Genomic DNA, 24317 nt, shown 5'->3' with positions numbered 1-24317 from the left:
GGGCGCGCCTCCTGGGCTGGGGCTGTAGTCATCCGAGCGAGAGTTCGTCCCTCCCACGGGGGCGGGGCGTGGCCCCCAGCCCAAGGGTCGCCGGGGCCTCGCTGCCATCTGCTGGTTGGCGGGGGAACTGCGCCGAACTGCAGGCCGAGGGGCGGGGCTTGGCGCAGACCCGCGTTCCCCGGTGACCTCACCTTGCTGTTGGCCCTGGGCGTGCCCCCACTTCCTTCAAGAATAATAAACGGGTTTGCCGGATGGCTCAGTGGTTGAGCTTGGACCTATGAACCAAGAGGTCACGTTGGATTCTGATCAGGGAACATGCCCGGGTTGCTACTGGATCTCCAGTTGGGGGGCGTACAGGAGATAGTTGATTAATGATTCTTTATCATTGATGTTTATCTCTCCCTCCCCCTTCCTCTTTGAAATCAATAAAATATATTAAAAAATAATAAACGGGAAAGTATGGTTAACGTGAGGGTAAAGGGGATCTTGAAGAATAAAAGAAAAAGGTGGGATAGAGAGCCTTAGACTCAACAGGACGTGGGTGGCGCTAAATATCTGACCTTTTTATGTGGCATGTTGACCCTGGCCACACTTTAAACTCCCCCCTACCTCGAAAACAAAAAAACAATGACACAAACCCCCCACATCCCTACAGTTTGATGTTCCTGAGCTTCCAGGCTTTCTGAAGTGACCGGCCAGGATAACCCAATTTTGGTGAATCAGACAGTACACTCGAGGTAGTGCCACTAAGGGAGAGAAGGGTTTGGCGACTTCACTGTGTCTGCAACCTTTGCCAATGAGTTCTGGTGCGGTGAGGATTAGCTTAATCACGGTAGGAAATGTGACTGATGTACCATTCAACAAAAAAATTTTGAGGCTGCTGCAAATGAAAGTCACAATATTTCACTTGTCTACCCACTGTACAGATTAAATTATGTTACAGAGCTGTGTTTAAAAAACTAGGTTATGGTTGGAAGAATAAAGGCTTAGACTGAGATGGAAATGCCTGGAACAAACCAAGTTAACTTTGTTAATGAAACCCAAGGAATTTTCTTTGTATTCTGAGATGCCCCCCCCCCCTTCACTTTGTATTTATATGCTGAAATAATAAAGGACATTATAACACTCCCCCCCCCTTTTTTAACCCACAAGAAAAAGAAAACTTCTTGTCAAGTAGCCACAGGTGCTGAATATCTACTATATCTACTAGGTTAAGGCTACAGATTGAGTTGTTGAAGTAGAAAAGTTGCTTTCCAGTAGTTCTAGGATGTGCAGTAGGGCAGGGTATCATCAATGGCAGTGCCCTAGGGTGGGGATTTGGGGGATGAGTGAAGTGGGCGTTCATCATCTCTACCTCGGTGATGTACTCTGCCTTGTATTCATGACTTCTTAGTCTTTTAGGTTCTTCTTGAATTGGGATTTGGGCTTTCCTGTTTGCTCTGGACCCAGTGTTTATTAGCTTCTTATTTGTGTGTCATTGATCCCTTTGAGAATTTGTCCATAGCCGTGGACTTCTTCTCCCCAAATGAATATATGCATGCATGCACAAATTTTGCATGCAATTTCAGAGGACTCATATACATAGATTCTAGATTAAGAATCTGTCTTAGGGAATATATATTTATATTATATATGTAATCATTTATTATATTTGTCATTATATTATATATTTTTAGAATATGTATTTTGTTCAGTGAAAATAAAAATATATATATTCTGAGAACTTCCAGAGTTTTGTTTTTAGATAATGATCAAATAATTTGAATTTTCTCTGATGACACTTATGATTTATGATGTTTTCTGAGACAAGAACTATTCCTTCTCCTAGAATTTCTGGGAAAAGATAACATTGACATATTTCTTAGGAATGTGATAAATATGCAACAAGAATGGTTTAGGTTTCCACATTAAGTTATATTATTAGAAATCAAAAATACTAATACCAATATGCTGAGGCTTAAACACTATAGTAGAAAGAGATATTTTATACCCTCTAGGAACTTAATATGGAAAAAAAATTCCTCAAAATTCTAAATAGATTTTTAGTGGCAAAGAGTTACTAAGATTGGTGCTCAGTTGGTTATATACTGAGGTTGGGGAGATGGGGGGTGATGAGTGGGGTAGAATATAAACCCATGTTTTCTGTTTTATTAGGGAGGAATTCCATGAGACTTATTTGATAGTGAACTGTCTGCTGGTCTTCCCTGCCCCCAGGCCTGTAATACCCTGGGACACTGCTAATTCAGACTTTCCTGCAGATGGAAGAACTGGAGCAAGGCCTATTGATGCAGCCATGGGCCTGGCTACAGCTTGCCGAAAACTCCCTCTTGGCTAAGGCTTATATCACCAAGCAGGGCTATGCCTTGCTGGTTTCAGATCTTCAAGAGGTGTGGCATGAACAGGTGGATGCCAGTGTGGTCAGCCAGCGAGCCAAGGTAAGTGTGAAGAGAAGAACTGCTGTGGTAATGGGTATAATTGATTTCCTACTGATGGCCAGGGGACATGAACATCAACCAGCTTGCTAGACTTTCAGTTGTCAAGGAAGGTTGAGTCAGGCTGAGATAATTCCAATTAATATCCTGCACTTCTACCGGTAGCCCTGGGATCTTCCCACATGGTCTCTGTATTAGTTTATGTTCCGCATACAGTGCAAGGCAGAATTGTGAAGTAGGCCAGTTGGTCTCTCTTCTCATGTTAACTAGAGTTTTCCTTTGCAGTTACTTAGGAAGGAGTCAGTTTCCTCTTAGCACCCTCACCCTGTACAACTCCCGCTACCTTTTTAGGAGCTGAACAAGCGCCTGACTGCCCCCCCTGAGGCTTTTCTCTGTCATTTGGATGAGCTGCTTCGCCCACTGTTGAAGGACATTGTTTGCCCTGGGAAAGCTACCTTCTCCTGTGAACGTGTGGCGCAGGCACTGATACTACAGGTGCGGAGTGAGCTCTCTGGTCTCCCCTTCTGTTGGACTTTCCACTGCATCCTGGCTAGCCCTTCCTTGGTAAGTGAAATTCAAATATGGGTAGGAGAGGGGACTGCTAGCTGCTTTTTTGAATGATTTTAATTGAATTTCTTGTGACATTTTTCATCCTGTTTTATATGCAGAATTACCTATTTTGTTTAAAACTCCTGTAACTTTTTCTAAGTACCACCAGGGGGCACTGTTCCCTCAATAATGCTTGTTCTGGGACCAAAACATTTGAGAAGCCCAAATGATAGTTAATCTCATTTTGCACTACACAGCCCTAGAAACTCAGAATAGTGAGATTGGGGAGGCAGTTTTCCTTGGAGGCTGATGAACTCTAACAGTTTTTTCTTTCAAAAGAATACTGATATTACAATTGAAAAAATGTAAAGAAAAAACTATTCTAGGCCGGCTCCTCTAATTGGGGAGCTTCATTAAGAGGCAACAGTTTTCAGAGTGAGATGAGTTTTGGTTGGCTGTGGGAGGAGTGAGTATTGAACAGTTGATTAGTGATTATGTTTTAATGTAAAATAAAATAATTATTTTTGCAAGAAGAAGAATGCCATCCCAGGGAAATCCCAGGACCTGAGGAAGCTTTATAGGGAAAAAGTTAGAGCCAGTGGACACTGGCAAGGACGTAGGTGGATACTATTTCAAGTTCATGTGTGTGTCTGTGAGGTCACACAGTCATAATTTTTGTTTGTTACTCATCCTTGTGATAGCTTTTAAATTTTTTTGAATGAGTAATTCATGAAAAGACAAACATTTCAGACATTTAAACGTATACAGTGGGAAAAAAATAGGTTTTCTTTCTACGCCCTTTCCCAGTCTCTCATTTTCCTTCTCTAAAGAAACTACTGATATCAGCTTGTGAATTCTTAAAAAAAAATATATATCTTTATTGATTTCAGAGAGGAAGGGAGAGGGAGAGGTAGAAATATGATGAGAGAATCATTGATTGGCTGCCTCATGCACACCCCCCACTGGGGATCAAGCCCACAACCTGGGCATGTGCCCCGGCCGGAATTGAACCTGGGACCCTTCAGTCCACAGGCCGACGCTCTGTCCACTGAGCCAAACCAGCTAGGGCTCTTGTGAATTCTTAAAGAAAGCTCTATATAGGTACATGTATGTATGTATATGTACACACAATCAAATATTATCTGGGTATATGTATGTGTTTTCACAAATGACAGCATGCTATTTATATGGTTCAGTACCTTGCTTTTTTCACTTAATTGTGTAGAACTTAGAAATCACTCATCACAATACATTTAGTCAGGCAGGGTATTATAGGCCTGGGGGCAGGAAAGTAGGAGAGTACCTGTTTCCTCTCTACAACATAGTGTATTCACATTAATAATTTAATAGATCTTAGGTCTCTGCAGAATATTATGGAATATATAAAGTTTCAGGTCTCTGTTTTCCAACTCTGAGCCCATTTCCACTTCTGGCCAACTTCTCTTATCTTCTCCTCCTTTCCACTCTGTATTCTTTCTAGTATTTAATGTAATTCTTTTTGTTGTTTATAGGTATTTTTCTAATGTAATTCTTGGTATTCCATATTTTGACTTTCAAATTTGTCACCTCTTTGGCCATTTTATAATTCCTAGGACTCACATGCAAAGGTTTTTTTTTTTTTTTTTTGGTGTGTGTGTGTGTTAGAAAGAGCAAAGACCTCAGGTTTGGAACCAGCAGACCTGGATTTGTAACGCAGCTCTACCACTTTCATTACTTACATGATCTAGGATAAGTTACTGAATTTTTATGAGTCTTGGTTTATGTATTTGTAGAGTGGAGATACCAATCACAACCTGACTATGGAGTTATGAGGATTAAATGAGAGGACATATGGAATATTACTTATCCTTAGCATTATAGTGGACCCGTGAGGGCAAACACTCCAACTTCATAATTTTTCTTTTTTAGAAAGGATTGAGACCATGAGAGTACTTGGGGTTAAGCCATTTTTACATCTAGGTAATCCCAGAGCCAGAACTAGAACCGAGGTCTCCTAATTCCAAGTCTGTAACCCTTTTCACTATATCCAAACCTGATACGATTCATCTTGAGATGGATAACTGCCATTCTGCTCTCCTGCCTATGACCTGTGAACATTTCTATGAGAAATCTGAAGACACTGTGGGAAATTATAAACAGCTTTCCCTCTGGAGAAGATTGCCAACTCCTGCTTCTGTATCCACACACTTCCTGACCTCCTTAACTCTTGCGCCCTTTGAGGGCATAGGCCTTGTGGGGTCAGAGCACATATTGGGCACAGAGTAGGTATTTGTTGCACTCACTTGTTGAACTGCATCTCTTCCTGTATTGCTGTCTGTAAATGAAGGGGGTGGGGTGGGTGTGCCCCTGCCCTCCAAAAGCATTTCAAGATTTTTCCTTGTAGTGTCTGTGGATTTGCTTTGAAATCCATTCCTTCAGCCGCAATGCCTTGTTCTGATTAACTGATCTAAGTTAGTGTTCATCTAACTTTGAAGTGAGTTATACCCCAATGATTCAGAGTGATGTAACTCAAGCCTATGAAATATTTTAGAAGTTAAAATATTTACTGATAAAAAGCTGCCCCCCTCCCCCCTTTGCTATATAGACCCTGGAGTCCAATAGATCATTTTAGTTGCCTGGTACAGCATTACCATGTTTAATTAGACATGGATTTTTTTTAAAATATATTTTATTGATTTTTTTTTTACAGAAAGGAAGGGAGAGAGATAGAGAGTTAGAAACATTGATGAGAGAGAAACATCGATCAGCTGCCTCCTGCACATCTCCCACTGGGGATGTGCCCGCAACCCAGGGACATGCCCTTGACCGGAATCGAACCTGGGACCTTTCAGTCCGCAGACCGACGCTCTATCCACTGAGCCAAACCGGTTTCGGCAAGACATGGATATTATTAAAACCTGTTTCTCATCATGTTTCATGTTGTTATCCTTATTAATACTTAAAGAAATGGCTATTAAGGTGGAAGGAGGCTGGTTAATTAACTTTAGGAGTTTCTGTTATTTGAAGGCTGTCACCAAATGGCTGGTGATGCTGCTTGTGCAATTACTTTCTATTAAATATATTTTTGTTGATTTTTAGAGAGATGGAAACATTGATGAGAAACATTGATCTGCTGCCTCCTGCACGCCCCTGACTGGGGATCGAGCCAGCAACCAGGCATGTGCCCTGACCTCTTGGTTCATGGATTGACGCTCAACTGCTGAGGCACACTGGCTGGGTAGCAAGTGCAGTCAGTTCAACCCACCAAATATTGACTTGCTTTCATACAACTGTTCACCTGTTTTTCTTCCTGATCTATCTTGAACAGAACCAAAGTTACCAAAAACAATTCCTAGGAGAGAAGGTTGGGTCTAGTGCAGATAAATTTTCCCAAAGCATAACTGCCACATTCTGAACAGTACTTCCTAGAAGCTTAAGTTTACACCAAGGATCTGAGCTGGCAGGCAGCACCAGTTGGGATGTACTGAGTGATGGAAAGAAGTGACTAGTATCTATAACTGGACTCGATTTCTGGCCTTCCACTTAGTGCCAGTGCCCCAGCATTTCTTGGGTCACGATGCTGGTACAAAAGCTGCTGGCACTAACCCCTAACACCTAACATCCCCCACCTCCCCTCCGCCCCCAATGATAGAAATGTGGAAAAAGTCCTTTTCTCTCCAGTTGAGCCACAATACAATTGGAGTTTTTAGTAGGAATTTTTACTAGAAAATTAATGGAAGACAAAAACACAAAAATCTGCAGAGTTCAGACTTCTCATCCTGACTGAATAAGTTTGGCTTGCACATTTTAATTTTTTAAATATATTTTTATTGATTTCACAGAGGAAAGGAGAGGGAGAGAGAGATCGAAACATTAATGATGAGAGAGAATCATTGATCAGCTGCCTCCTGCACACCCTCTACTAGGGATTGAGACCACAACCCAGGCATGTGCCTTGACCGGAATTGAACCTGGGATCCTTCAGTCTGCAGGCTGACGCTCTATCCACTGAGCCAAACCAGCTAGGGCATGGCTTGCACATCTTATAGGACACTCCCGGACTGTCTCCTCACTCAAGCCTGTGTAGGGTATCTTGCTTAAAAGTTCTCTGTTTTAGATTGAGGACTGGGGTTGGTACACTATGGCCAGCAGGCCAACTCTGGCTTGCTGCCTATTTTTGTAAAATTTTGTTGGAACCCAGCCACCCTCATTTATTACATGTTGTCTGTGGCTCCTTTCATGCTACCAAAGCAGAGTTGAATATTGCGACAGGGACTTATGGGCCGCAGAACCAAAAATATTGACTCTCTGGCCCTTACAGAAAATGTTTGCTGACCTCTGGTCTAGGGCATTTCTTAGTGCCTCCTTCAGCTCATCTCCTTGGGGGAAGGGAAAGAAACTCTGATAACATCCTCGAGCCACAAATAGATTATTGATTTTAGTTATTTTCTTTGGCTAAGGCTTTCATCTTTCAAAGGCTAATGGACACTTTGCATAGGCGAATTAAATGATAATTTTGTATTGCTGTACATTATCACATGAGAACATCATCCTAGCTGCGCTGCAGTATGGCTATGCTTGTGACCTTCTTACCTCTTATTAAGACCAAGGTGTGTTGGTGGTTTATTTCCTCTGAGGCTGGTCTCTTAGTGACTGTCTTGCTTCTATTACAACAATGGCCTTAGACTTTGTGGCATAGGTGGAAACAGATTGAAACTCTGGACTCATTCTGGGCTATCATCAGCCCTGAAATGGCTCTTCACTAGTGTATGGATCAAATTAGACTTTGAAGTCTCTCTACTTTCTGTGATTTTTGTCTCCTTTTATACTCCAGCTAGCATACTCTGTTGTAGCCACAATTAATTTCTTTTTTTTAAAAATATATTTTATTGATTTTTTACAGAGAGGAAGGGAGAGGGATAGAGAGTTAGAAACATCGATGAGAGAGAAACATCGATCAGCTGCCTCCCGCACACTCCCCACTGGGTATGTGCCCACAACCAAGGTATATGCCCTTGACCGGAATTGACCCCGGGACCCCTGAGTCCGCAGGCCGACGCTCTATCCACCGAGCCAAACTGGTCAGGGCAATTTCTTGAAGGTTAGTTGGCTCTTCTGCTTTTGTGCCTCAGTCTCTGCTAAAAATTGAGTTAGCACTTTCCTCTTATCAGCTGTACCACATTCTTCTCTTGAAATCACACTTTCTAGGTAGCTATTCATGAGTATTCTTTTAAAAAAATGTTTTTGTAGATTTTTAGAGAGAGAGGTAGAGAGAGGGATATATAGAAAGAAACATCAGTTAGCTGCCTCCCTACTGGGGATTGAGCCCGCAACCCAGTCACGTGCCCTGATGGGGAATCGAACCAGGGACCCCTTGGTTCATGGGTCGATGCTCAACCACTGAGCAACACCAGCCAGGCCATGAGTATTCTTTATTCTTCCCATCTTTTTGTCTGTGACTCAAAGAAAATCCTTGAACTTCTTTAATATACTTACTTAATTATTATGTTTGTGTTTATATTCATGTAAATGGATTGCTTGCCTATGACCCTATAAGTTCCTGTGAAAACATTTATTCTTCAGTATTTTTTTCTAATTCCTAATGCAGTATTAGGAAGTATTTTATAAGTATCTATTAGCTAATTGCTATCTCTTCCATGAAAGGTCTCCCAACATTTGATTCGTCCTCTGATGGGTATGACTCTGGCATTGCAGTGCCAAGTGAAGGAGCTGGCAGCATTGCTTTGTATGAAAGATCTAGAGATCCAGGATTACCAGGAGAGCGGGGCTACATTGAGCCGAGGTGAGAGGACATTCTTTGAGATATTGAGTGGGAAATGGTACAGATAATCAAAGGTGCCTCTGAAAAGGGGGAGACTTTATTTGCATTAGAGAGGGCTCCCCCGAGGTTCTGACCAAAACTGGAGACTTGATGCTTGGTGACACCTCTCTCTGCCTGGAACACCTGGCTGGCATCCAACTGGCCAATAGAAGCTGTGACTGAGTCCAGACATGCCCTAGACAGTGGCAAGGAAAGACTTTGGATAGGGGCCAGCAGCTATACAAAATTGTACGAGGGCAACATGAACTTGGGACTTTAGGAAGTTGCATAGCTCCAACTTCAGAGTAAAAATTCAATTTGACCTTTGTCTTTATGTTGGGAAAAACTTCAGGAGCACATGCTGCCACCGAATCTATTGTTTGTTGCTAATCACCCTCTCCTCCTCCTGTTTGCCCACACACTCTCATCCCTTCTCCCACTGGACTAGGTGAGTCTGGGTATCGCATCTTTGTGCTCTTTCCCAAGAAGAAGTTTTGGGCTCTGTTTCCTTTCCATCTCACAGGTAGGAAGCTTGTCCTAAGACTCACATTTCTTTTCTATATTTCTTCTTATTACAGACCGGTTGAAGACAGAACCATTTGAAGAAAATTCTTTCTTGGAACAATTTATGGTAGAGGTAGAGTATTTGTTACTTCCTTTGTCCTGTGCAACTTGGCTTTACTTCCTTTTTCCAGGTGCCCAAGTGGTGACTTGCGTTTGAGTGTTAGGTTGCTTGCATGGTTGGAAAGCCCATTCTCTGAAAAAGTTGCCTATAGAAAGTCTGATAAAGCTTGAGATGTACATGGGAAAGATGGGGGAAAGAAGAGGTAAGAATGTAAAAGGCAAAGTGGGCTGATTAACATTCATAAAACATCTCTGTTAAAGTACCTAGGTATTTCATTTGGAATTTTCTAACCTTGGAAAGCTTGGTTGCTCAGTTGCTAAATCTTTGCTTGTTGAGATCTGATCGCAAGTCTGGACTGTGGATCGGTAGGGGGGGAGGGGTAGTTACTATTACTTGTCGAGGCCCCTTTAACATCTCGCAGTAGAGGAAGGTGGAAAGCACAGGGCTACCATTTGGGGACTGTCTTGTGGGCACAGTAGGCTGTGGAAAATCACAGTGTTTATACAAGGGGACTGGCAAAGGAATGAATGGGGAGTAGATAATTGTGGCCTGTCAGAAGCTCCTGCCTAGGTTTCCCTTCTAAGGATTGAGCTTGGCCAAAAGAAACATCTGTTAAATGCCAAACAGGGGGAGTATTATTAATAGTGACCTTTGATAATCCCAGTCAATATTGATCTTCTCTTTCTCTAACTCTTTTGGGACTTGTTGGTTGCACAGTTAGTACTTCAGTATTATTGCCTTGTTTTCTAATTGTATATGTTACTGAAGTTGGTACTTTCTTATGTAAGTAAATAATGCTATTATAATACTATGTTATATGTAATTTATTCATATTTCTATCTTGTCTTCTAAGTGAATTTGTAAACTCCTTGTGGGTAGGGGCTGTCACTCAAACGTCTTTTGAACTGCAAATTAGTGCTTTTCACAGAGCTAAGCATAAAGCAGGTGTTCTTAAGGTGGGACTTTCTGTTCTGTCTCTGTGTATTGACTGAGCAATGACTCCATAATGCTTGGGGTCTTAAACTAAGGACAAAAAAATGCGAGTGGAGTGCTAAGTCCATGTATTGAAGCAATTGTAACTCTGGAGAAGGAAAGCATATATTGTTAAGTCCTGAAGTAGAAAAGGTTTCAAGTCGTTATGGGGAAAGAGAGACCATTAAACCTAGACTTATAGTAGAGAGAGATTTCCTAGGCCCATTTTCTGTCAGTTAGCTTCCCTTGTCTATAAGTTTGGGGATAAGGTTAACATAGGCTGGAGATAACATGGTTTGTACATCAGCCCCTTAGTTAAACAATGCAAAGCTTACTCTTAGCTCAGCAGAGGGATCCCTTCCTGATCTAGTGCCTACAACACTGTCCAGCTTGGTTTCTTGACATTTTTCTTTATGTACTTTACGCTTCAGCCATATAGAATAACTTTCAATCACCAAAGGTGCTTTTTCTCTAACTTTATATCCTTGTACACATTGTTCCCTTTGTCTGAATGCCCAATGCCCTGGACTTAGCTACCTTGTAAACTTCTATTAATTTTTTAAGTGTCAGCTTCAGCCTCTTTGGGGGACCTTTCAGGACTCTCCTTTTATTTATTTATTTAAATATATTTTTATTGATTTCAGAGAGGGAGAGAAAGATAGAAACATCAATGATGAGAGAGAATCCTTGATCGGCTGCCTCCTGCATGTCCCCTATTGGGGATCGAGTCTGCAACCTGGGCATGTGCCCATGACCCGAATTAAACCTGGGACCCTTCAGTCCACAGGCCAACACTGTATCCACTGAGCCAAACCAGCTAGGGTTAGGACTCTCCTTTTAAAGAGAATACTTCATCCCTGCTACTGAGGTACATTGGAAAAATTGGAGGCTCATCTCTTCCATGCTGTTAGGGTGGGTAGAAACCTACAGACCTGAATGTGAAAGCATATAGAGTCCTGGCCGGGAGACTCAGTTGGTTAGTTAGAGTGTCATCCCATCACCAAAAGGTTGTGGGTTCGATTGCCAGTCAGGGCACATACCTAGGTTTCAGCTTTGATCCCTGGTCAGAGCACATATGGGAGGCAACTGATTAAAGTCTCTCTCTCTCTCTCTCAAAATCATTTGAAAAAACAAAACAAATAAAACCCTCCACACATATCCTCAAGTGAGAATAACACACACACACACACACACACACACACACAAGCGCGCGCCCATGCACATGCACACACGCACACAAACCACAAAAGAAAGCATATAGAATCCAGGTGCTAATCCAGGAAGGATCTTAGTGTTTTTGAACCAACCACTTCAAGAATACTGGTCCTTTAGGCTTTGGGTGGATATCATCCAAACCTCATAGACTTGTGGAATTTTATTATATCTGCAAAGGATCTGAGAGACAGGTAGCTGTAGCTTTCCATTTCATAGATAAAGAAATTGAGCCTCTGACAGTGGATAGAGCATCAGCCTACGGACTGAAGGGTCCTGTGTTTGATTCCGGTCAAGGGCACATGCCCGGGTTGAGGGCTCGATCCCCAGCGGGGGATGTGCAGGAGGCAACCGATCAATGATTCGCTCTCATCACTGATGTTTCTATCTTTCCCCCTCTCTCTTCCTCTCTGAAATCAATAAAAATATATTTTTTAAAAAAGAAAAAGAAATCAAGCCTCTGAGAGGTTAAGTGCCTTGCCTAAGGACATAAAACTATAGCTGTATGTTTGGGACCGCCTACATTTATTGCCTAGGATTACCCCTATTTTGCTACTTTGGTTGTACATACCAATTAGAGGAGAGTTAAGGGCTAGGATAATGTGGAATTCTTGTGACCTCTGGGATCACTGAATGTCCTGCATCACTGCTGGAACTGAAAGGATTCCTAATGGGACTGCAGAATCTCTGATGGCCGCTGCATCTTTTCAGTTACTCTGCTTGCCTGGGGTCCTACAAACAGGACACAGAAGGGTCAAGGGGTCATTCAAGACTGAGCTAAAAGGATGTGCCATCAAAATAAGCAACATAGGAAGATAAACAAACCAGGGACAGAGAGCTCGGGATGAAGGTGCAGGGGGGCCAGGACTGATGTCAGAGGGCCATACGGTCAGTGTGTGGGGTCTGTTTTCCCTAGTTCTTGTTGGGACTATTGCTGGATAAGAGGCCATAGAGATAGGGCAAGGGGCAGTAGGACAGAGGTTTCTAGGATACTAAGACCAGGAAAAATATTTAAGGATTGAACAGGGGTTATTTCTCCATATTTAGTCCTTTTTTCCCCTTTCCCCCCAAGAGCCTCTGATCTCTCATTTCCAGGGAGCCCAAGAGGGCCAGGTGATGGTGGCCTAACTAGAGGGGAAATACTGGCAATGTTGATACAAGTCACCTGGGTGGAGAGGCTGTTGGCTTGATTCTAAGAGAGGGCAAGAGCCCTTTATAGAGCATTTCCTAGGACTAGGGATTGAAAGTCACCTTTAGCCCTAGCCGGCATGGCTCAGTGGATAGAGCATCAGCCTGTGGACTGAAGGGTCCCAGGTTCAATTCCGGCCTAGCGCACAGGCCTGGGTTGTGGGCTCGATCCCCAATAGGGGGCGTGTAGGAGGCAGCCTATCAATGATTCGCTCTTATCATTGATGTTTCTTTCTCTCCTTCTCCCTTCCTCTCTGAAATCAATCAATCAATCAATAAATAAAGTCACCTTTAGCAGTAGAAGATGAATCAAGGAATTGGGGACTATTATTGCATGGCAGTAGGAACTATGTTAAAGGGGAACTTTAGAATGATTGGGCTGGCACAGCCCACTCTCAGTCTAGTCCACTGGAGGGAGTTCCTTCCCCTGGCCCTGTCCATGCCTTTCTCTTTCCATCTGGTTGCCATCAGGCTGTGCGGCTGCTGGCGGGGCTCTTTATTTATTTATCCCAGTGTAATGGGGTGAGGAGGGAGCTGGCCTAAGGCTGGCATTCCGAGGCCAGGCCACTGAGCCACAGGCGGTTTGCATGGGTGTGTGAGTCACTGGGGCTGCATGCTGCTCAAACCAGACTTGGCCAGGCTCAGGGACAGGCAGCCCAAAATAGAGCCCCGCCCTCTGCAGCTGGCAACCCCTGGCTAGGAATCAGCCCTTGACACCAAAACCTGGGCAGTTGCATGAAGTCGGCTTTCTTAGGGAGGGGAGCCTTAACAGAGATAGACATTTTGCAATTCTCTTTTCTCTCTTCAGAGGAGAGTATTCAGCAGAGCAATCACTTCTGTTGCTGCATTCTGCGAGACTTAATCTGTTCAGTATAATACTTTAACCAACTTCTATATAGTTTTAGTTATATAACTGCAGTTAACATTGATTTGACTCAGCATCCTAAATGTAGCCATGGCCTTTATGTCCTGTCTAGTTTTAGTTACTATCTTCATCCACTGTCTGGTTGCAGCCTGATCTAGAGTAGGTCTTTCAAGCAATGAAGTTGCTCATTGCAATGAAGTTATTCATTGCTGCTCGTAGGAAGAGTATATCACTGAAGATGGGGAGTTTTTTAACTTGAAAATTGTTATCCTGTTAGGTTCATTCACAGGCAGCTTCTACTTGGTTTTGGGGGACTGGCTTGCCATTCTTTGCCTGCCCCTTAAATGTTAGTATTGCCTGGAATTGTGTCCTTGATCCTCTCACTCTTCACTCTCTTTCTGAGTTACGCCATCCAGATTCTAGTCTTAACTCTCATAGTGCACCACTGAGCTCCAGGTTTCTATCTCCACTGTGTTTCAGGCCATATTTCTTTCTGCATGCTTGACATTTCCACCGGAATGTCCCACATGCAACATGTCCAAATTAATACTAGACTTCCTCAAACCTGTTTCTCTTCCTGTATACCTTATCTTGGGGAATTATAGCATTATCCACTCAGTTGTCTAGTTAGAAACTTGGAAAAAGTGGGAGTTATGTACTTTTCTGTTTGTCCTTGCTTCCAAAGCCCAACTTGTCAGCTCTCTTTTGAATCTGCTGTTTTTCTATATTCCAGCTCCCATGACCTTAGATTCACCATGCCCTGCTCCGTTTTTGGTTTGACCATACAACAATCTCCTAACTTTTCTCCCGGTCAGTACTGCTCCTCTCCAGTTGAACTTGCAGTTGTGTCAGAGTGATCTTGAAACAAAACCTGATCATGTCACTCTCTTGCTGAAAGTCCAGTAGTGGTTCTCAATAGCCTATAGGATCAAGTTCAAAACTTCTTGCATGTCACACAACTTCATTCATGATTCGGTCCTGCTGACCTCTTCAGCCTGATCCTCAGTCAGTGCCCATAGTATCCCCAGTCTCACTATTCTGAAGTATTGACAGCTTCCTGCCCATATATCTCTGGAGCCATTTGCTTTGTATTCTCTTTGCTCTTGTCCCCATGACAAACTCCTATTTAACTTTCACAACTCTGTTCAGGCACCATCTCTTTTGTGAGTTTTCCATGATAATTTTTCCTTTCCTTAGCCTGCTCTCCTTATTCCAAGCATAGGTATGCTATCCTGCTATTCACAGCCACCTGTACCTACCTCTGCCACTCTGGTCTGAGCCACTGTCGTCCTCTCCCTGCATTTTTGCAATAGCCTCCTTACTGGTATCCCTGCTGCTACCCCTGCCCAGCTTCTGGCCAACAAAATGATCTTATTAAAACATAAATCACATCATGCTCCTCTCCTGCTTACAGGGTAAAACCAAGACCTTCTGATGGCCTACAAGACCCTGCATGATCTGGACCTCATTACCTTTCTGACCTCATCCCCTCCTACTTTCTCCCTCACTAACATACTGCAGCCACACTGGCCTCGTTATGTTTTTCTAACACCTGCCTTTACACCTTTATGCTGCTTGTTCCCTCTGCCTGGGATGCTCTTTCTTCAGATATTTGTGTGGCCAACTCCTTTATGTCTGTATTAATTAGCTATTGTTCTATGACAAATTGTTCCAAAACTAGTGGCTTAACACAGCAAACATTTAATATCTCATACAGTGTGTGAGGGTCAGGAGTCTGGTAGCAGCTTAGTTGGGCAATTCCAGTTCCTCGTCTCTCATGAAGTTACACTCAAGATTTTGGATGGGAATGCAGGCATTTTTCATGGGCTGGAGAATTCAATTCCAAGCTCCCTCACGTGGCTGTTGGCAGGAGGTGCCATTTCCTTGCCACATGGCCTCTCCATAGGGCAACTCGCACGAACATCCCTGGCTTCCTCCAGAGCCAGCAATCCCTGAGAGACCAAGACTAAGACCAAGATCAAGATCACATTGGAAGCTGTAGTCATGTTATAACCCAATCTCAGAAGTGACATCCCATCACTATCTTGCTGTATTCTCTTATTAGAATCTAGAGGCCTGATGCACGAAATTTGTACAAGGGGCTCAGCCCTCACAGCTTCGGCTGCCTGTGGCCCTGCAGCCCCAAGGCCCCGCCCCTCGCCCACTGGTCGTTCTGGAAGGTCTTTCGGGAAGGTTGTTCTGCCATCTGTTCTAATTAGCATATTAGCTCTTTATTATATAGGATGAGTCACTCAATCCAGGCATATTCAAGGGGAGGGTAATTAAGTTCCATTCTTAAGGGGAGGTGTGTTAAAAAAAATCTGTGGATGTAGCTACATGGGCAACAATAATGTCTGTGTTCAAATATCACCTTCTCAATGGAGTTTACACTGACTATTTTATTTAAAATTGTGAGCCACATGCCTGCCCCTCTGCACTGGCACTCCCATTTTACTTTGCCATTCTCAACTTTTTTTTAAAAAAAATATTTCTTTATTGACCTCAGAGAGGAAGGGAGAAAAAGAGATAGAAACATCAATGATGAGAGAGAATCATCGATAGGCTGCCTTCTGCACACCCCCTACGGGGATCGAGCCCGCAACCCAGGCATGTGCCCTTGGCAGGAATCGAACCTGGGACTCTTCAGTCCACAGGCCAACACTCTATCCACTGAGCCAAGCCAGCCAGGGCCATTCTCAACTTTTTATTTTTTCCATAGCCCTTATTTTCCAACATATTACCATAACATCCACTTACTTGCTTATTGTGTATGGTCTGTCTCCTCCTCCCCGCTAGAATGTGTAAGCTCACCAGGGAGAAGGGTGTATGTTTTGTGCACTGATCCCTAGAACTGTGTCTCTGCAGAGTGGGCACTCAAGAAATATTTGTTGAGTGGATGAAGGAATCATATCTTCGCATTTCTTTTTAGTGTCCCTATCTTATGACTAGTCCATCAACTGATCACTTGTTGGTAGCCTGAGGCTCAGACAGTCCTATGGTAAATAGATGGGTAGACTAAGGAGAGGACCACTGTTAGATTGCCATTCTATTACCTGCCTTGTTTCTTTGAAACAGTTTATTGAGAGAGGGTTCCCAACAATGAGATGAAACATAAACCTTGAATCTCTTATCATGGAAAGACCCTAGAACCTCTTTTCTAGACCCAGGTAAATTAAATATCTCAAAAACCAAAAGAATAAAAACTTAATGAAATCCTGGAAAAAACATTAGTCATAGAGCCAAGTTAAGTTTCTTCTTTCCTCAGTCTTTCCTCTCTCTGGGGTCTACTTCCACAATTGGGAGCACTGCTCCTCTGCCATGCACCTGTTGTTCAATATGTAGAGGAAGACATAGGATTCAGAGCATGTTTGTCAGTGTACTCATGGGCATCATACAGAAGAATAAGTCTAGGAGGCATCAGAATGTTCTCCCTACCATTGTGTGTGTCACTTCTCTGATCCAGAGACACTTGCAGTTAATTCATTCTTCTGGAATTCAGTATAGTGCATGTGTACTATGCCGGGTTCTGTGAGCATATAAAGTTTGATAATATTGTCATCAGAGAGCTCACTGTGCTTAATGAGTGATAGTAGGGGCACAGTAGTGGAGCGATTGAAAAAAGCTTCCTGTAAAAGGCAGCTCTTGAACTGGACTGTAATGATTTGTTTTCAGTTTTCTAGAGAAATATTTGGAAGGTAATTTAGGTGGAAAGTACATAGGCAAAGGATATATGATAAAAACAAGAGTGGGTGAGGATTAGTAGGAAATGAGGTTAGCAAGATAATAATTAGAGGCCAGGTTGTGGAGGGCCTTAGATGCTGGTCGGGAAGATGGGTGCTTTATTCTGAAGGGAAATGTTTTTTAGCTATTTTTCTGCCTGGAATTTGTTTATTTGCCCATTTCAGTCCAGTTAACATCTATCATTACATGCAGTGATTCTCAAACAGAGGCACATCTCCTAGGAGGGAGATGGGGGCACTTCCTTCTCACAGTTATTAATTACTGTTGTAGATAGCGGGAAGCCATTGAAAGTTTTGCCTGAAGAATTGACATATGAAAGTAATCTTTCAGGAAGATTAGGCTGTCAGTGGTATGCCTGTGTGATCTGAAGAATAGTGGTACCATTGACAGGCTGGGAAAAATCATGGGTGGGGCTCAATTAAATCTAATCTTGGGCATATAAAGGAATGGTTTTCCTTATTTAAAACACAAATCCACCAGTATTTGAGCTCTGGAATGAAAATCTCCAGGGAGGAAGGGATGGCTGCACATGTTTCTCAACTATATTTCTTCTGAATTTTGCCTTCTCTTTGGGGTTTTTCTCACTGTGACTCCTGTAGTCACCACTGAGCCCTGCTGCTAGGGGTCACCACTTCTTTTCTTTGGGCCCAAGAATATGTGAAAAGGCCCCTTTATTTTCCTTTTACAAAGCTTTATAAGGGCTTATACTTTTAAAAGAAATTTATTTAAAATCGGAGGGAAAACTAAAAGAAAGTCAATATAGAAAATGCAAATGGGTAAAAGGACCCATTTCCAAAAGATAGGCTTCTGATTCTGGGAATCTCAATAGTGAAGGACTTTATCATGTTCCAAATTCTCTTACCTGAAAAGAAACCTCAAAACCAAATGTTTAGACTCAGATGCCTATAGAGGATAGGCATGTGACATAAATATGTGTATCTGGCTGGACAAAAGACAATAGAGATTTGTGGGAGCCTGTGGAAAACTAAATCATACATCCCCCTGTATCTAGACCTAGATAAGCTAGTACAATTTAACAGACACTGCTCCAGGGAGTTGTGTATCTCACTTCATTCAAAGGAAGTTACCAACTCTTCTAAAAAAAAAAACTATTTTGTTGTTTAGTTTCACCAAATCTACTGTTAGTCTCTCAGGTGGTTTTAATCTCCAGTCTGAGAAATGCACTTAGTTCAGAATCGAGTTTGAGGCAGTGTGAATTGATGCCTTATTTCTGGGAAATATATAGTCCCTTTAGGCCCAACCTATAAGCTTCACATGCTTCTGGGGCATTTTGCTGTGATTCATAGTTGAATCTTCCTCTTTTCCTCTCTTGTAGAGGAAGGGTTTCACAAAACTCCATTGGTTACAGTATGCCCATTTAATAATGCCTTCGCTTATTAAAAAAAAATTGATGGCTTATATATAATTAGTGTTAATTTGAAAACATAAGATGAAGATCTTTTAAAAATGTTTTGTATTGATTTTTTTCTTTTTATTTACTTATTTTTAAAATATTCACAGCAGTTTTATTTGTAATAGTGATTTTTTTTTCTTTTAGAGAGAGAGGAGGGAGAGGAATAGAGAAACATCAATTGGCTGCCTCCTGCATGCCCCCTACTGGAGGTCATCCCTCATAACCTGGACATGTGCCCTGACTGGAAATAGAACTAGTCACCTCTTGGTTCATGGGTTGATGCTCAACCACTGAGCCATACCAGCTGGGCAAGATGAAGATTTTTTTCAATACATACTGAATTTAAATGGATTATAGGACATACAAGTGGGAATTCAGGAAAGCCTAAAAAATAAGGTTGGAGCTTAGGTTGAAAAAAAGGACCTATAGAAATAGATTTGGGAGTCATCTGCAAAGGAACAGAATTGGAAAATGGATGCATCTTTTGCTGGGAAGAGCAAGGAGGAAAGAACAAAAGTCCAATGATGAGATTTTGGGAACAGTCATCATTGGAAGGAGTCATAAGAGCCAGTGAAGGAAATGTGAGTGAGATAGGATGAGGATCTAGATAGAGGAGTAAGTTAGCCAAGAAAGAGGAACTAACCATTATCAAGTACATACTGTGCTTGTGCTAGACACAGTGCTAGGTGCTTTATCTAAATTATAACTTTCTAAAAAAATGTATATGTATTTTGATTTCAGAGAAGAAGGGAGAGGGAGAGAGAGATAGAAACATCAATGATGAGAGAGAATCATTGATTTGCTGCCTCCTGCACGCCCCCTGCTGGGGATCCAGCCTGCAACCCAGGCATGTGCCCTTGACCAGAATTGAACCTGGGACCCTTAAGTCCACAGGCAGCTCATCCACTGAGTCAAGCCAGCTAGGGCTAAATTGTAACTTTTATTCCTTACAACAAACCTGTGAGGTTAGTGACATTATCCTCACTTGAAAGATAAAGAAGCAGAGGCTCAGGGGTTAAGTAATTGGTTTCTAGTCACTCAGCTGATTTACTCACATTTGTCTTTACCCATGCTCTTCCTGTCCAACCAAGTAGGGTGACTCACAGTGTCACATGTGGGAGAGGGACCAAAGAGAAAGGGTGACTGCCTGACTGCCCGAGGAAAAATCCTTTAGGCCAGTGGTCGGCAAACTGTGGCTCGGCAAACCGCGGCTCGCGAGGCCTATCCTAACATGCCATGCCCATCCTCAGTGCCTCCCACTGGGTAGGACAGTGATGGCGAACCTTTTGAGCCCGGTGTGTCAGCATTTTGAAAAACCCTAACTTAACTCTGGTGCCATGTCACATATAGAAATTTTTTGATATTTGCAACCATAGTAAAACAAAGACTTATATTTTTGATATATATTTTATATATTTAAATGCCATTTAACAAAGAAAATCAACCAAAAAAAATGAGTTCGTGTGTCAGAGGTGACATAGGTTCGCCATCACTGGGGTAGGAGCATGTGCTGATTCTTGTGGTGTAAATACTCCCACGGTGACTGCCGTCCAGCTGCCAATGTGATTCTCTATGTTTCTGAACATGGGATGGGCGAGGAATGGACGCAGTTGGCTTTCCCGAGCCGGTCCAGCTGGTTTGCCGACCACGGCTTTAGGCGATTTGTAATCTGGGCAGTATCAGCAGATTGTGGTAGTTTAAGAAGGATCAGTTGATCAGGCATGGAGACATCGAATGTAGAACCCTCATCAGAGAAGTCTCACAATAAAAAGGAAATGAGAGCTAGCTGGAGAGCTAGAAGGGGCTTAAGCAAAACCCTTTCTTAAGATGGGAAGACACATATGTTTAAAAGCACAGGAGAAGCCATTGGAAAAGGAAAGTGTGAAAGCAGGGACCTGCAGAGCTGAGCAAGTGGAAGGATTAATACTTCCTCTAGGGTTTGTGGACAGCACGGAGGCACAGGATGTATTTGAAGATAAGATGACTTGATTTCTGCCTATTTCCATCCTCTTTCCCCAGGAGATGTATTTTTTCATTCCAGAATTATAAAGTCCTTTCCAATGGCATTCAGTCGGCCTTGCTTAAAAATAGGATCGTGTTGCTTAGTGTTGAGCAGCCAGGAGGTCACAGTTTGATTCTTGGCCAGGGCATGTGCCGGGATTGTGGGTTCGATCTCCGGTAGGGGGCGTGCAGGAGCCAGCTGATGAATGATTCTCTCTCATCATTGATGTTTCTATCTTTCTCTCCTTCTCCCTTCCTCTCTGAAATCAACCAGTGAGCTTCACTGGCCGGGCTAGCTGTACAATATGTAGGATTCGTGGGCATCCTTGTTATCTCCCATAGGGAACTGTCAAGGCAAACATTACTACAAAGTCTCAGGAAGCATTTTTTTCATTCTGTGTGGGAGATCTTTGGTCTATTTGGAAGCCTCAGTTCTATATGGATAGTACTTATTAAGCACCAGCAAAAATATTAAACCATGATAGTTAATGTTTTATGATACTGAAAAATTAAAACATGGTTTCTGCCCTTGAAAAATGGACTTTTAAGAGAGATTAGACCACTGAAATGTACACATATACAAAGAATATTCTAAATACATAGAATGTATGTTATCCGAGAGGAGGAAGAAATAGATTCATTTGATGGGATCTAGGGTTCATACCAGGCTACTTTGGGTAAGGTATTTATGGAAGAGATGAATCTTGAGCTCAGAGTTCAGAGGGATTTTGTATAATAAGTGGCTGCCAAAGGGAAGACACACTGGATGTTTTATTCAGTTACACAATCTGAGAGACTCCCCTGAGGTGTGGTGGTTTGAGGGAATCCTTCAAAAGCTCTTTGGCATCTGTTACTCTTATGCTTGAAGCCGGAGCAGTTCTGATGTTGTACATGGTCGCTTAGAATCTTTTACTCCAAAGAACCCCTTCTGAATTGATGTGAGTAAAGCTAGGAATGAGGAGGAGCTTTGAGACAATTGGATGACAGCACATCTTGGCTTAAAGAAAGAACAGTTGAAGATCATCTTGGTATTTTGTTTTGTGAAGCCCCCAGCAGCTGGGGAGTGAGCAGAGGAAAGTGCTGAATTTAATGCGTCCCTAAGGAGATGCAAGTCTCATGCAGAGTATCCCTCTAAATTTGGGGTAACCTCTGATAATGAGGTAAATAAGAATCAATATAAAATGGATGAGATTAGCCATCTATAGAAGTAACTCACCCAACTGTTTGTAAATATGTTATTGCTTATGAGACAAGGTTGCAAATCTCATCAAGGACATAGGCAGGGAATCATGACATCTCTGATACCTCCTTGTACAGAAGATCAGAGCAATCGAATTTTATGAGCTTTAAGGGAGTTTATCAATTTAAGAATATATCAAGCCTCTTCATTTTACTTATGAGGAAATTAGGGCCCACAAAGATAAAAGAACTCTTGTGTAGACAACTGATAGTAGATTTTGGCATCAGGACTCCGAATTTAGCACCAGAACACAAGGCTCTGAACTTCCAGTCCAGTATTCTTCCATCATGTCCCGTCGCCTTGCCACTTGTTACACGGCTATACATGGAACTTTTTTTTTAATGTATTTTTATTTATTTTAGAGAGGAAGGGAGAGAGAGAGACAGACAGAAACATCAATGATGAGAGAGAATCACTGATTGGCATGTGCTCTTGAATGGAATCAAACCTGGGACCCTTTGGTCTGCAGGCCGGTGCTCTATCCACTGAGCCAAACTAGCCAGGGCTACACATGGAACTTTATGTGGACAGTAGGCAAGACTGGCTCCCACTTCTGAGCAGTATAGAGACATAACTTAATTGCAAGATAGGAAAATGGTGCATGGCTAGAGGACTCTGCCCCAAGTACTGCCTCATTTCTTACACTGCCTTCTTTCTTCCAACTTTTGGTCTTGCACACCTCTAGGCTCTTATATGCAATTTGAGAAAAACTGTTAAACAGTTAATTCATGACATCCGAGGAGATGTACTAATAGAGGGGCAGAATGGCATAGAATTAAAAAAGAAAAACCAATGAGTTGCACTTTATTTTATTTTATTTTTTTTAAAAAATATATTTTATTGATTTTTTACAGAGAGGAAGGGAGAGAGATAGAGAGTTAGAAACATTGATGAGAGAGAAACACCAATCAGCTGCCTCCTGCACATCCCCCACCGGGGAAGTGCCCGCAACCCAGGTACATGCCCTTGACCGGAATCGGACCCGGGACCCCTCAGTCCGCAGGCTGACGCTCCATCCACTGAGCCAAACCGGTTTCGGCTGCACTTTATTAATTTATCTAGCACAGTGCCAAAGCAATACTATAGTAGAATGTGGATTAATAATGTATAGCTCTTTCCACACAGCGTATATGAACTATCCCATACAGTTATTTACTGGTTTGTTTCTTTTGCTTTTTTCTGTGTTCAACAATTAGCACTCTCACTGTTTATTCAGCTTCCCAGGAAAAATCAGCTGAAGATATATCAGTCACTGGAATGGTATAGCCCCCACCTTGTAAAATTGACATTTTAATTTCAAAAATACTCTCTTATGATTTTATTTAGCATCAGTCAACCCTCTAGAGTCTGATTATCCTAAATTAACTAATGAACACCAAGTTAGGGACTCTGGACCTCTGGTCACCCCTGTAGACTCCCCACGAGATGCTGCTTGAGCAGCCACTCAGGGTCTCTCAGTCCATGTATCCATTGCCCTTCCCCCAACGCTTCCTTTTTTAAAATATATATATTTGTTGATTTCAGAGAGGAAGGGAGAGGGAGAGAGATAGAAACATCAAAGATGAGAGAATCATTGATTGGCTGCCTCTTGCACGCCCCCTACTGGGGAATCGAGCTTGCAACCCAGGCATGTGTCCTTGACCAGATTTGAACTTGGGTCCCTTGAGTCCACAGGCTGACGCTCTATCCACTGAGCCAAACTGACTAGTGCTTCCCCAACACTTCTTATTGAAAATACTGAATGCTGGGGCTCCTCTATAACTCCATTTTAGAGTATCAATCTGGCTTTAAAAGCATTGCAGGTAAGTAGCAGAGAGTATTCATTGGACGCTGTGCCTTTTGTTCAGTGCAATACGTGTGTGGACTTGACCATACAACTCCTCTCACTGAACCTGCCGTGTGCAGTAAGAAGCCCTCCCATCAATGTTGGGGCTTTGCCGAGCTGGAGAGGCCCTTTGGGTGGTGAGAGGGAGGCGTGGAGGGGGTCTCTCTCAGCACTCTCTTAACTCATAGGTTCCCTTTCTTTGACTTCATCCACCAGTGAAGAAAGTGCCCCTTTACCTCTTGTTCTTTTCTCATTTTATGAAATTTAGTGTCAGAGGCGATCCCAGAGTTTTGGTGTAGAGAGCCCTAATCTAGAGAGCCCTAATACCCAGAGTTTGAAGATTGGTTCTAGCTTTTCTGATCTGGTCAGAACCGCCTGGATCAACTAGCAGTGCTATATAGACCATAGCCCCTCTCTCCTGAAACTGCTTCTGAGGCCTTAAAGCCTGAATCA

The 24317-nt window shown here is 42.6% G+C and overlaps 1 protein-coding gene across 3 annotated transcripts in view; it reads left to right on the top strand.

Annotated features, from left to right (window-relative positions):
- Positions 1-24317, top strand: part of NHEJ1 (non-homologous end joining factor 1) — a 76168-nt gene that overhangs the window by 223 nt on the left and 51628 nt on the right. The window contains exons 2-5 of one of the 3 annotated variants that reach the window (XM_006763355.2): positions 2259-2435; positions 2784-2996; positions 8625-8763; positions 9360-9418. In XM_006763355.2, the coding sequence (XP_006763418.1) occupies positions 2259-2435; positions 2784-2996; positions 8625-8763; positions 9360-9418 (588 nt within the window). Of the gene's footprint in view, positions 1-2154; positions 2436-2783; positions 2997-8624; positions 8764-9359; positions 9419-24317 lie in introns of all 3 variants that reach the window. The other 2 variants (XM_006763356.2, XM_015563648.1) reach the window with 2 other exon arrangements.

This window comes from Myotis davidii, unplaced genomic scaffold, assembly GCF_000327345.1.
Source record: "Myotis davidii unplaced genomic scaffold, ASM32734v1 scaffold575, whole genome shotgun sequence".
NCBI classification, from domain to species: Eukaryota; Metazoa; Chordata; class Mammalia; order Chiroptera; family Vespertilionidae; genus Myotis; species Myotis davidii.
The sequence above is the reverse complement of the archived record's forward strand: the minus strand, read 5'-3'. Positions and strand labels throughout refer to the sequence as shown.